At 42.7% G+C, this 12,517-nt stretch overlaps 1 protein-coding gene across 1 annotated transcript in view; it reads right to left on the bottom strand.

Moving 5' to 3' along the window:
* The window catches only part of LOC103973939 (secretory carrier-associated membrane protein 1), a 34,847-nt gene extending 24,723 nt beyond the window's left edge, over positions 1–10,124 (bottom strand). The window contains exon 1 of the mRNA XM_009388616.3: positions 9,862–10,124. Within this exon, the coding sequence (XP_009386891.1) occupies positions 9,862–9,918 (57 nt within the window). The 5' untranslated portion in view covers positions 9,919–10,124. The remainder of the gene's footprint in view (positions 1–9,861) is intronic.
* Between the last annotated feature and the right edge of the window lie 2,393 nt (positions 10,125–12,517).

Below are 12,517 nucleotides of genomic sequence, written 5' to 3'. Positions count from 1 at the left end.
CCAACTTCGCCTCCGTAAATTGAGTAACCTTGGTTCCTCCGTCAAAAGCTTCTTCGAGATACGATGCATGTGTCTCGAAGCTCCCTTCGTCTTTGGCACCATGTAAGATTAGTCCGCTCCATCAGAATGAGAGACTTATGGAACGATATGATCCTGCTCTTACCTCTGCAAGAGTTCATGTCCTTGACCTGTCTAAGGAAAGCTTCGTGCCTCCACTCCATGTTCCAACTTCTATGCCAACTTCCTTCATGCGGCTTAGGTCCTTCACCAAGTTATACCCAAGTTGCTCCGCTCCTCGATTTGCATTAAGTTGATGGGGGCTCTCATGCCCACCATTCCACGGGTCAGCCCTCCATTGAGTCCAATCTCCATATCGACTCCAAGTATGCCTTCATTTTATGTTGCCTCGAGTCGCTCCCCCACTTGATATCACAATGCATCCACCAATGCATTACCTCATGCGAGATCATGTGATACTCTTCGCCACTCGCTCGATCCGTTGAGCTTTGTGGGGTTGTTGTCTTAAAGTATTCCTCCTCAACATATGGGGTCCGTTGCACATGAATCTCCTTCCGGAGAACTGGGACTTATCCCTCAAAGGTCTTTGTCTTATTGGAGCAACTTCTCTCTTTACATCCTTCCCTTTGAAAGTTTCGGAGGCCACCATCCCCTTAGACTACTCCGCCTTACTGAACAAACTGTGCATTGTTCTGCCTTTGCAAATGCACTTGCTAGATTAGGACTCCTCGCTAATACAGCTCCTACTGCACCCCTCAAGACCTAGGCAACATGTTGAACTCGCTGCACACTTCAGCTTTATACGGACGTATCATTCTCATGCCGAAGAGAAAGTTTCAATGCTCCATGGCGCCGAGTTTCGGTCGCCTTGGTGTCACGGACTTAGTTGGAATTGCCTAAGCCATAAGGCACTCTTGCGGCAAAGACGGGAACTTAACTTAAGTTGCCTAAGTCGCAAAGCACCCTTGCGCCAACTTCTCAAACTTAGTTGGGATTGTCGAAGTCATGACGCGCCCTTGCGATATGCGTCCGCAAAGGTGTAATCAATTTGTAATCTCACTCAAGTCCCGAAGGACCTGTAAAAGAGAAAGTTGATTAGTTCGAATAACGAGTGGCGGAAAAGTCCCGACGTCTCACGGAAAGGGAAGCTTTACAAGCAATTCAGCGAGCACCTTGCATGCATAAGAGAAAAGAGGAGGAAAACAAGGATTCTAGAAGGTAGAACGAATAGTTGCAAGTCCATAAACAACTGCTCACCGGGTGTCGGGCGCGAAAGCAAGTTCCCCTTAAGTTAACGTGCGAACTTGTGAAGATTTTTCAACGCTCGATAATATACCGAAGCCCTATCCAGCCCTATGCCACCTAGGGGGTTCCAAGGTGCTGAGATGGCAAACGTTTTGTGTGCAGCTGCGGCTTGCAGAAAACAAGCTGTGGCACATAAAAATGGAGCCATTTTGGGGCAGTTCGGCCCGACACAGCGAGCGGTCGCACTACAGCACTGCAACCTATTAGAACATGCATTTTTACAAACAAAAACACACAAACCAAGGCAAAACAGGCTGCCATGTCTTTGTACAAGCATGCAAAAGCGACGAACAGTTCATTGAACGAAGTTGTTGCGGGTGCACGACGATCGTTCATGACATTCTCCCACACTTAAACTATCGACGCCCTCGTCGACGCTTGTTGGTAGTTGTTGATGACTGCTTCTTCATGTCGTAGGGCATCTTCGAGCTCCCAACTGGCTTCGGTTCAGGGAAGCTTTCGCCACTTCACCAAGTACTCGATCTGCTCAGCTCCATTGGGTAGCTTTATCTTGCGATCCGCTAAAATGGTTTCAACTCGCTTTTTGTATGAGGCTCTGGTGGGAGATAACCGAGTTGGAACACTTCGGGAAGCATCTTGTGGATCTGAGTGGTAGGCTTTCAAGTTGCTGGCATGAAAAACATTGTGAATTTTGAGTCACACCGGCAGTTGCAACTTGTAGGAAATATTGTCCACCCTATTGATAATTAGAAATGACTCTTTATACTTGTACACCAATCCTTTATGTACTTTGTTTCTAAAGAATTGGAGTGATGCTGGTTGGAGCTTTACCAACACCAAATCGCCGACTTTGAACTCCTGCTGTCGCCTTCCTATGTTTGCCCGCTTCTTCATCTTTTTGGTCACCTTCTCCAAGTAAGCCCACGCAATATCTACATTTAGGTGTCATTCTTTTGCAAAGTGATATGCTGACGAACTACTCCCAGTATACCCAATAGCCAAGGTGTGAGGAGTTGACGGTTGTTGTCCTATAATGATCTCGAGGGGGTTCTTGTTAGACATAGAGCTCCGTTGCAAGTTGTAGGAGAATTGAGCTATGTCCAACGGCTTCACCCAATCTCGTTGGTTGGCACTCATGTAGTGCCGAAGATATTGCTTAAGGAGCGTGTTTATCTTTTCAGTTTGGCCATCCGTCTAGGGGTGGAGGCTTGTGGAGAAGTATAACTTAGACCCCAACAATTTGAATAGCTCGGTCTAGAATCATCCCAGGAACCAAGTGTCTCGATCACTGATGATATTGTGCGGGACTCCCCAATACTTCACCACATACTTCATCATCAGCTTGGCCGCCTCCTCTACTGAACAGTGTAGGGGTGCAGCAATGAAAGTTGCATACTTTGAAAATCAATCGACCACCACAAGTATCGATCCGAGTCCCCCTACTATCGGCAAGCTTGATATGAAGTCTAAGGAAATGCTCTCCCACGACTTTTCTGGTACAGGCAACGCTCTGAAAGTAACACCGGCTTCCGTTGCTCCACCTTGTCTTGTTGGCAAGTGAGGCACGTTCGAACATATTCCTCCACATCAATCCCCATCTTCGGCCAATAAAAGGCCCTCTCCACGAGAGCCAAAGTTTTATGAATACTCGGATATCCAGCCCAACGGGAATTGTGACACTCTCTTAAGAGTTCACGTCTCAAATTGTCCACTCAAGGAACATAAATCAAATTCCCTTTTACGTACACGAGTACCTCATAGATCCAAAATCGTCGTGTCTTGCCTTCTTTGATGAGTTGCATCAGGGGATCACTGTACAGTCCATCCCTGATCCTGGAAAAGAAGTTGGAGTGCAACTGACTTGCTTGGCCTCTGCCCTCCAACTGTATGGCATTCACTCGCTCCACTTTCTAACTCAATACATCGGCCATGACATTTGCTTTTCCGGGCATGTACTCCATTGTCATATCAAACTCAGCCAGGAAGTCCTGCCATCGTGCTTGCTTTGGGGAGAGTTTCTTTTGAGTTTGGAAATAGCTCAAAGCGATGTTGTCTATCCTCAGCATAAATCGCAATCCGAGAAGGTGGTGCCACCAAACTCGTAGATAATGGACCACCGTTGTCATCTCCTTCTCGTGCACTGGATACCGCCGCTCGGTCTCGTTGAGCTTGTGGCTCTCGTAGGCCACCGAGTGACCCTCCTGCATGAGTACTCCAATAGCGAAGTCTAAAGCATCTGTGTGGACTTCGAAGGGCTCCCTATAGTCCAGCAATTTGAGCATCGATTCTTCCAACACGGTAGCCTTCAGATCTTGGAATGCAGCTTCACATTTGTCAGACCACCTCTAAGGCTGCTCCTTTTTCAGCAACTCCGTCAGTGAAGTTGCACGCTTCGAATACCCCACTATGAAGCGCCGATAGTAGTTGACGATACCGAGGAAAGATCTTAGCTCCCACACCTTATTTAGAGTTTGTCATTCCGCAACAGCTTGCACCTTTGATTTGTCCATCCGAATGGAGCCATCACCGATTCGATGCACCAAGAATAAGATCTCCATTTGAGCAAAGTAGCACTTCTCCCTTTTCACGAACAAAATGTTCTCCCTGAGAACCTTGAAAATTGTCCGAAGGTGTTCGACATTCTCCTCAAGCGTTTGGCTATAGATGACGATATCGTCCAAGCAGACGACCACAAACTTATCCAAATACTCCTTGAATAGTTGGATCAAAAGAGTGCAGAATGTGGCTGGAGCGTTGGTTAAGCCGAAAGGCATCACCAAGAACTCAAACGCCCAGTACCAGGTCATGCAAGTAGTCTTTGCTTTATCGCCTTCAACAATGCGCACCTGCCAGTACCCCAACTAAAGGTCGAGTTTGGAGAAGTACTTTGCCCAATTGGTCGAACAAGTCCGCAATGAGCGGGATGAGATACTTGTTCTTTACCGTCACTTTGTTGAGAGCTCGATAATCGACGAATAGTCGGAGGCTCCCATCTTGTTTCTTTTGGAAGAGAACTGGAGCTCTGAATTGTGCTTTAGGACTACGAATGAGACCACCGTTTAGTAGTCAACCTAATTGCTTTCTGAGCTCTGCCAACTCTGGAGGGGGCATGCGGTAGGATGGTCTCGCTGGAGGCTTCACTCTTGGCTCCAACTCGATATGATGATCCACGCCTCTGCATGGCGGTAAAGTCTTCGGCAACTCGGGTGGCATAACATCTATGAACTCCTTCAGGACGTTCGCCACCACAGCAGGTTCATGAATGGCCTTCTCGTCGAGTGGCTCTAGTTTCATAGCAGCCACGAATATTAATTTGCCTTTTTGTACCCCATTCTTCAGTTGTAATGTCGATATCTGTTGGGGTTCGTTGGTTCCTCTCTGAGAGATGGAAACCACATAGGGGTCATCACCTCCCATCATACATAGGGAGTTTAGGAACATCATTGGCACCAACTTTGCCGCGTGCATGAATTTCATTCCAAGAATCACTTTGAAGTCGTCCAGTGGCACCGCCATCATGTTTGTGCTCCCGCTCCATGTTCCAATCTTGATGGGAACTCTCTTTGCCAACCCGGAGATTCGCTTGGCCTCCGAGTTCACCGCCTTCATTCGACTTGGGTTCTTCTCCAAGATCAGCCCAAGTCGTTTTGCTTCTCGATCGGCAATAAAGTTGTGGGTAGCACTCGTGTCCACCATTGCACGGGTCGTTTGGCCATTGAGCTTAATGTCTACGTACATCAGCTCGCTACTTCTTGCTTTTTGTGGCCTTATCTTCATGTTCTCCCCCACTTGACCTCGTATAGCGTTCAACAAATGCATTGCCCCCATCTGGGGTCTTTGCAACTCCTCATCGTCACTGTTGGATTCTGAACTACTCGAACTAAGAGCGACAGCCTTGCCCTTGTCCGATTTGGGGGGATGGATAGAAGCTGTTAAGCCATTGAGTGCTTGCTTCTGTGGGCACTCTCTCACCATGTGTGGCCTTCCACACAAGAAGCATCCGTCAGATTTTGGAGCCTTGCCTTTTGAGCTTGGCCATTTGTGGGAACTCTTCTTCCTTTGTTCGTCGCCGGGCTCCTTCCCTCGAGAATATTTTGGAGGGTGATTTCCTGAAGATTGTTTCCTTTTTCCTGACTCCTCGGAGGAAACAAAGTCGGTGAGCCTTTCTGCAACAACAATTGCCCCGATCACATCGGTGACATTCCTTCGATGTAGTTTTTATTGAGCCCATAGTTTCAAACCATCGAAGAAGCTGAATAGCTTATCCTTCTCGGACATGTCCTGTATGTCCAGCATTAGCGTAGAAAATTGCTTCACGTAGTCTCGGATGGAAGTACTTTGGCGGAGTTGTCTCAACTTCCTCCTTGCAATGAACTCTGTGTTCTCAAGCAGAAATTGAGTTCTCAACTCTCGCTTTAAGTCCTCCCATGTGTCTACCCGACACCGACCTTGTTGGATCTCCTCCCAACGGGTTCGCAACCAAAGTTTTACATCCTCATTCAAATACATGGTTGCTATCGAAACTTTGGTTTCTTCAGTGCCCTTGTGAGCATAGTCACCCTGGAAGTGAGTTCTGCCAAGACTTCCGGCAAATGTTGCACGGAGTCTTTGGTGTCGTCCGATAATCGATCGACTAAGGCCTCAACCTTGTCGATTCGGGATTCAGCTTCTTCTTGCAAGCTCTCTACCCCAAGAAGCCTTCGCTGGCCTTGGTAGAGTTTCGCCAAGCTCACTTCAAGAACATCCAAACGGGTTTCCGCCACTGTAAGTCTCTCCTTATGACTCTTCTTCCTGGTTAACGCTCCATATTGCACCTCTTTCGCTCGCGGAGAGTAGCTAATTTCTTGCTCATCATGTTCGCTGCCACGATCCTCCAAAGCGGCTCTAACAACATGAGAGCGAGTTTGCACTTACAGCCCACCTGCGGCTGCTTGGGACAAAGGTCCGGCTTACCCCCGCCCTGCTTGATTCGCTACGATGCTTTACCATGGCGAAATTACAAAGTTCCTTCGCTGCTTGCTCAAATTGCTTGCCCGCTCTGATATCACAATGTCACGAACTTAGCTGGAATTGCCTAAGTCGTAAGGCATCCTTGCGGCCAAGACGCGAACATAGCTTGAGTTACGTAAGTCACGACGCACCCTTGCGCCAACTTCTTGGACTTAGCTGGTATTACCTAAGTCTTAAGGCATTATTGCACATATGCGTCCGCAAAGGTTCAGCCTAGTTGCAACCTCGTATAGGCTCCGAAGGACCTGTAAAACAGAAAGTTGATTAGATTGAAAACAAGCAACAGACAAGTCCCGACGTCTCGCAAAGAGGGAAGCTTTACAAGCAATTCAACAAGCATTTTGTGTGCATAGGAGAAAAAAGAGGAAGGAGGAAAAAAAGGACTTTATAAGGTAGAATGAATAGTTGCAAATCCACAAACAACTGCTCACCGGGTGTTTGGCACGAAAGCAAGTTCCCGTCAAGTCAACGTGTGAACTTGTGAAGATTTTTCAGCGCTCGACAATGTACCGAAGCCCCATCCAGCCCTGTGCCACCCGGGGGATTCTAGGGTACTGAGATGGTTGACGGTTTGGGCGCTGCTGCGGGCTACAGAAAACAGCCCGCGACACGCGAAACGGAGCCATTTTGGAGCTTTTTGGCCCGACGCGGTGAGCAGTCGCACTACAGCGCTGCAACCTGTTCGAACATATATTTTTACAAATAAAACACATAAAACCAAGGCAAAACAGGTTGCCATGTCTCTGTTCAAGCATGTAAAAGCGACGAACGGTTCGTTGAACGAAGTTGTTGCGAGTGCGCAATGACCGTTCGTGACAGTTCGTGACATTGGGTTGGCCACGAACATTCCATCGTTCGTATGCAAGCCCTTACATGAGTACCGAATTCTTCGAGTTAGCAATTCCTCTCATCTCTGTGAGTTTTACATAACTTTTTCGATCGTTAAGCAACTCATTCTACTTTGCATAGTCTGATCCTTTACTAAGCGTCTCGCTTGCCTTCAGCACTATCAAGTATGGTTGCCAACGTCGAGTCGTAACTCAAACTCAGTCATCCCAACCTTTGTGCACTACATATTCTCCCCAGCTTGCTTGTCTTCATAGTGTCTCTTACACAAAGGGTTATCCATTCCTCTAAATGTCATTCTCAAATGTCGGCTCCTCTGAGTGACTCCTTTTCCCTATATCTCCATGCCCGTTTTCCCTAAATGGTCGTGCATGCTGGCTGCCCTCAATGCAACCCTACTAGGTCCCCTACGTTTGCATACCAAGTGTTTATATGTGTGCTTGTCCCGCTCTGATACCATATGTCACGCACCTAGCTAGTTTTTCCTAAGTCGTGTGGGACTCTTGCATGTCCGTCCGTAAAGGTCAACCTCCCCGAAACCTCCTATTATCTCCGAAACCTCCTATTATCTCTTGGGACCTACAAAAAATAAAACGGGTTAGAGAAAGCAACTCACTTGGGATCCACAAGTAATCATTTCAGCAAACACTTCATAGTCAATGCAAATTACAAACAGACTTCACAAGCTCTGAACGGTCGTATAACAAAAGGTCCAAAATGGTCCACTACAGAGCGAAATCCCCACAAGTGCCCACATGATACAACATTTAATTATAAGCCTAAAACAACCAACAAAACCAAAGAAAATAGGGCTGCTAAGCCTACTATCAGCCCTTTACATACTATGCAAAGCATGAACAAAACCGAAAGACATGGACATACATGAGCATTACATCAAACACTCCGGTTACAGTTTTGTCTGTGACAATCTGCAACTTCCTCCACCACCGTCACTATCGTCTGAAAGTTCCTCTATTATCGTCGTCCTCTCCTTCCCCACTTTCTACCATCGGTGATTCTTTACACCGCTCTAACTATTGTTAACAGTAAATTGTTAACTACTAGTATTATATAATAGTCCCTATTTAGATTTTAACAATACTAATCATATTTATTAACTGTATTATATATTTTTTATATTTTAATATTTCAGAACGTCTCGCTTTACCTGGGCGAGCACCTAACGCCTCGGGTATTTTAGGACCTTCATGCCTTTTGACGTCTAGCGCTTTTTAAATCACTACATCAAAGTAAAAGACAAACAGTCTACATCAAATTGAAAGGCAATAGAGAGTCCTAATGTGACTACAACTTATAATGGAGAATGAGAACTTGGGGATTATTTTACCATCTCTAAACAAGAAGAAATAAATTCATATAGCAATATCGTAGCAGTACTACATTGCTTGTAATTATAATTGGTGGCCTTCTCCACCTCAAATTGGACTTATAAAAGGCAACACTCTAACAAATTAGGAATATCCACAATACGAGTATGCTTAATTCCTCAATGACATCAAAGATAGGAAATTTTTGGGGTTGTTACATAAAGTTAAAACCACTAAAAAGCAGTTAAAATATTGGCGTCACTCTGATATCAATTAATAGGATGTGACACTCCTGTTATTAGAAAAGGAGGAAAAATCCCCACAGCTATCAACTAGAGAATCAAGCTACTGACTTAGTATTTTTGTCATACAAAAAATAGATATAAGATTCAGGCAAGAACGTCTACATTCACATTTCTCATACATATAGATAATTAGGAGTGCTAACTAATAAAAATGTTATTTCGGCATTAATTAACTTACCCTCCAAAATTTTGCACAAAAAACTCTGTAACTCTCAAAACACAGGACCTTATAGTTAAACAACAGATCTAACTAACCTTTGATGTGATCAAATTAGGATTCTTATACACTCAATAAACAAGGCCCTATATAAATCCCTAAAATAGCTAATATAATTAGTGAGAAAAGGCATATTCTCTTGTCTAATCATGCTTAGGACTCTTTTGTAATTTGGAAAATAATAATGTGAGCTTTTCAAAATTACCCCAATGATGTCCTAGTCAAAGTCATAATCTAAACTATCTAGGGCCTAATTAACATACTCTTATGGGTTCAGTACGGCCACAACAAGGGCAAGTCGAGGTGCTTTTAGGTCATAACAAAAATACGGAGGTCTCGGACTGATCTAAACCAAGTTTGGCGGCGCCAAACCGCAACAAGGAACTTACTTTGATTCGATGCAAAATATTAGAAGTTTAAACGTTTTCTAGCTCCGTAAGTTTCTAATCAGGAAAAGAACACGCGTACGCCTAACAGTTGGAATTCAGATCTTTCAGATTCAGTCTTCTTCTTCCCTATCCTTCAACATTAGAAGTGATTGTCGTGACGACCTGACTAGGTTTTGCAAGATCCAAAAGCAAAATACGACACATTGCCGATAAGCACTCAATTCAGCACCCAATGTACGAGAAACCAACAAACAAGTAATCTCTCACACCCCGAATGTCGCAGTCAAAATCAAGAAGCGCGAAACAATGATCCAATTTCGAGAAGCGGAGAGAGCAACCGGGAACGATCGGACACGTTGGGAACCCAGCGAAACATCAGATCTGACACAGTGATCTAAATGCCGAACCAAATCACCGACTACAGCATCGATCACTAGAAATGTTCCTAGTAGAGATGAAGTTGGAGAGATCGGGGAACTCACCGCGAAGGGATTGACGTCTTCCTCCTGAAAGGGATCGCTGTCGTAACGCCCCGCCATCAGATCCCAACAGTAGAGAGAGAGAGAGAGAGAGAGAGGCGTAGGCAGGTGACTCGGGGAGAAGAAGGGCGACTTCTTGTCGGGTGTATCCCTAGTCCCTGCGTGACAACCTCTACGTGTGGGATCCCCTCCAACTCGTACGGATTCAATATCCTTCCATTAATCTCCTCATGGTTCTTTAATCGGCTAGAGAAGAAGACCACATCAAATGTACTAAATTTTACACACACACACATATATATATATATATATATATATATATATATATATATATATATATATATATATATATATATATATATATATATATATATATATATATATATATATATATATATATATATATATATATATATATATATATATATATATATTATGTATACCTTGTATTCTCGTAGAAACTAATAATTACTTTAAAAAGGTTTTCTTTTTCTCACAAAGCATCCTTCGTTTCTCTTTTTTTTCCTGAACATCCTTTTTTTCATATATAATTTAAGTATCCTAAAAAAAGTAATTTTATTTTTCTTTGATTTACTCTTCAATTGACACGGTTTAACTCATAGTTTTACAAAGATTCAAAATAATATATGTTTTTTCTATAAATTAATAATTAAAATAATTAAATAATAATAAATAAATGCTAAAGAAATTAGCAAATAAAATAAGAAACAATACTATCTTAAATATAATATTTTAAAGCTTAAATATTTAATAAAAATTATTAATTCATAGATATAAAATTAGATTTTATTAAACTAAGAGGAAACCGACAAATTGAGAAATAAAAAAAAAAGTCTCGATATTGTCAAAGCTATTATGTAAAAGGATCTCATATTAGAGAGGGATAGTAGAAAACTTGAAACACAAAAGAAAAGAGATTAATAATAAAAAATATATCAAAAAATTCGATGCATCATGTAATATAATTCGATAACTCTCTTCATATATCTATAGAATAAATCAAAAAATTTGAATATATCAATAGAGAAAATCAAAATTTTCATCATAGGTCAATTATAAAACTTTTAAATTATTCATACTCTAGCACAACTCCCCTTATATACCTTATCATATAAAACCAAAAAACTCTTCTCTAACTCTCATTAGATTCAAAAGAGAAACCTCAAAAGCATCCAAAGCCTCTTATCTCTCTTTCATCAAAATCTTAAGATTTAAAATGTATTTATAGAAGCAAATCTTAATTATCTAAGAACTCTTCTTACTTTAATCGCAAGTAATTTGAATACAATTACAACTCCTAAAATATTTATCAACCCAAATAATATCTACTATAGTGAGTACTTTCTCATTTTGCATCTCCTATAAAAATTAAACTACTGGCTTGAAATATTTTTCATAGCTACATAAATCAAATCAGTTCATAGTTCAACACTTGATTTTAATAAATTCGTCAGAACCAAATTAATTACACTACTTGATAGAGAGACGATACTTGATAAGCAGATAAGATTTCCTCCATGTTGAATGTGTATAACCTCCCTGCTAAGTGTGTATAAATAGCTATCAAGAGTTCACTATCAAAATGAACTAGACAATTACATCTTATACATTTCATAGTTTCTTCTACAATTTCTATCTTTTTATATTCTTCGTTTAATTTTTATCATGGTATCAGAGCCTTCTTCCTTGCGGATGTAGGCAGCTCTACCGAAACCTTCTACTGCTCCTCTTTTCTATTCAGTTGGAAAGGGCAGTGTTGTTGCTTCCCTCTCCTCCGGTGTCGCTGCTTCTTGTTCCGGAGTTGGAGATTGCTCGGCCACCTCTTACCCTCATAAGAACCTCGCCTACACTATCATGGTGGCCGCCGTCCTTGCAACTGCTCCTCGGCCAACCGCTTCCCTCTGCCGCAGCAATTTCTCTACAATTGTAACTGCTGCAGATTTTTTTTTTTCTTTCTTTTCACCTAATCGCTGCAGATTTCTCTCCTCTGTAGTGCATCGTTGTAGCCTCTTCTGCAATGCATCATTGTAGCCTCCTCTATAGTGCATCGCTGTAGTCTCCTCTGCAGTTCATCATTGTAGCCTCCTTTGTAGCGCATCGATATACTTTTCTCCTCCTCTCTCCCTCCTATATCTTTACATCTTTTGTAAAGATCACTTAAACTGCCACAAAATATCTGGGATGTCTTCATTTTCCTCTTCTGATATTCCTGTCCCTGTTTTTGTAGGGACTATAAACACGTTTCAAAGTCTTATCACCATCAATGCTGCAGCACTTATTCCCTTCAAATTATCCAAAGTCTTATCACCATCAATGCTGCAACACTTATTCCCTTCAAATTATCCAAAGGCGGCAACTACGCATCTTGGCAGGTACAACTTTCTAATTTTCTATTTGGCTATGATCTCCTAGGTTACATTGATGGCTCTTTTCAATGTCCACCTGAAATGATCAACATCCCAGGTGAACCCAATCCAGTGCCAAATCCAGCTCACAAACTATGGTTACGTCAAGATCGCCTCATCCTCCAAGCTATTCAAGCTTCCGTTGTTGGATCCATTACCCCGTTGATATCCTCATGTATGACTACTGCAGAAGCATGGTGTAAGTTACAAACAACTTTGGCAAATTGCTCGCG

This window comes from Musa acuminata, chromosome BXJ1-9 (assembly GCF_036884655.1).
Source record: "Musa acuminata AAA Group cultivar baxijiao chromosome BXJ1-9, Cavendish_Baxijiao_AAA, whole genome shotgun sequence".
Taxonomy (NCBI): domain Eukaryota; kingdom Viridiplantae; phylum Streptophyta; class Magnoliopsida; order Zingiberales; family Musaceae; genus Musa; species Musa acuminata.
Note: the sequence above shows the minus strand (reverse complement) of the source record. Positions and strands in the feature narration are given on the sequence as shown.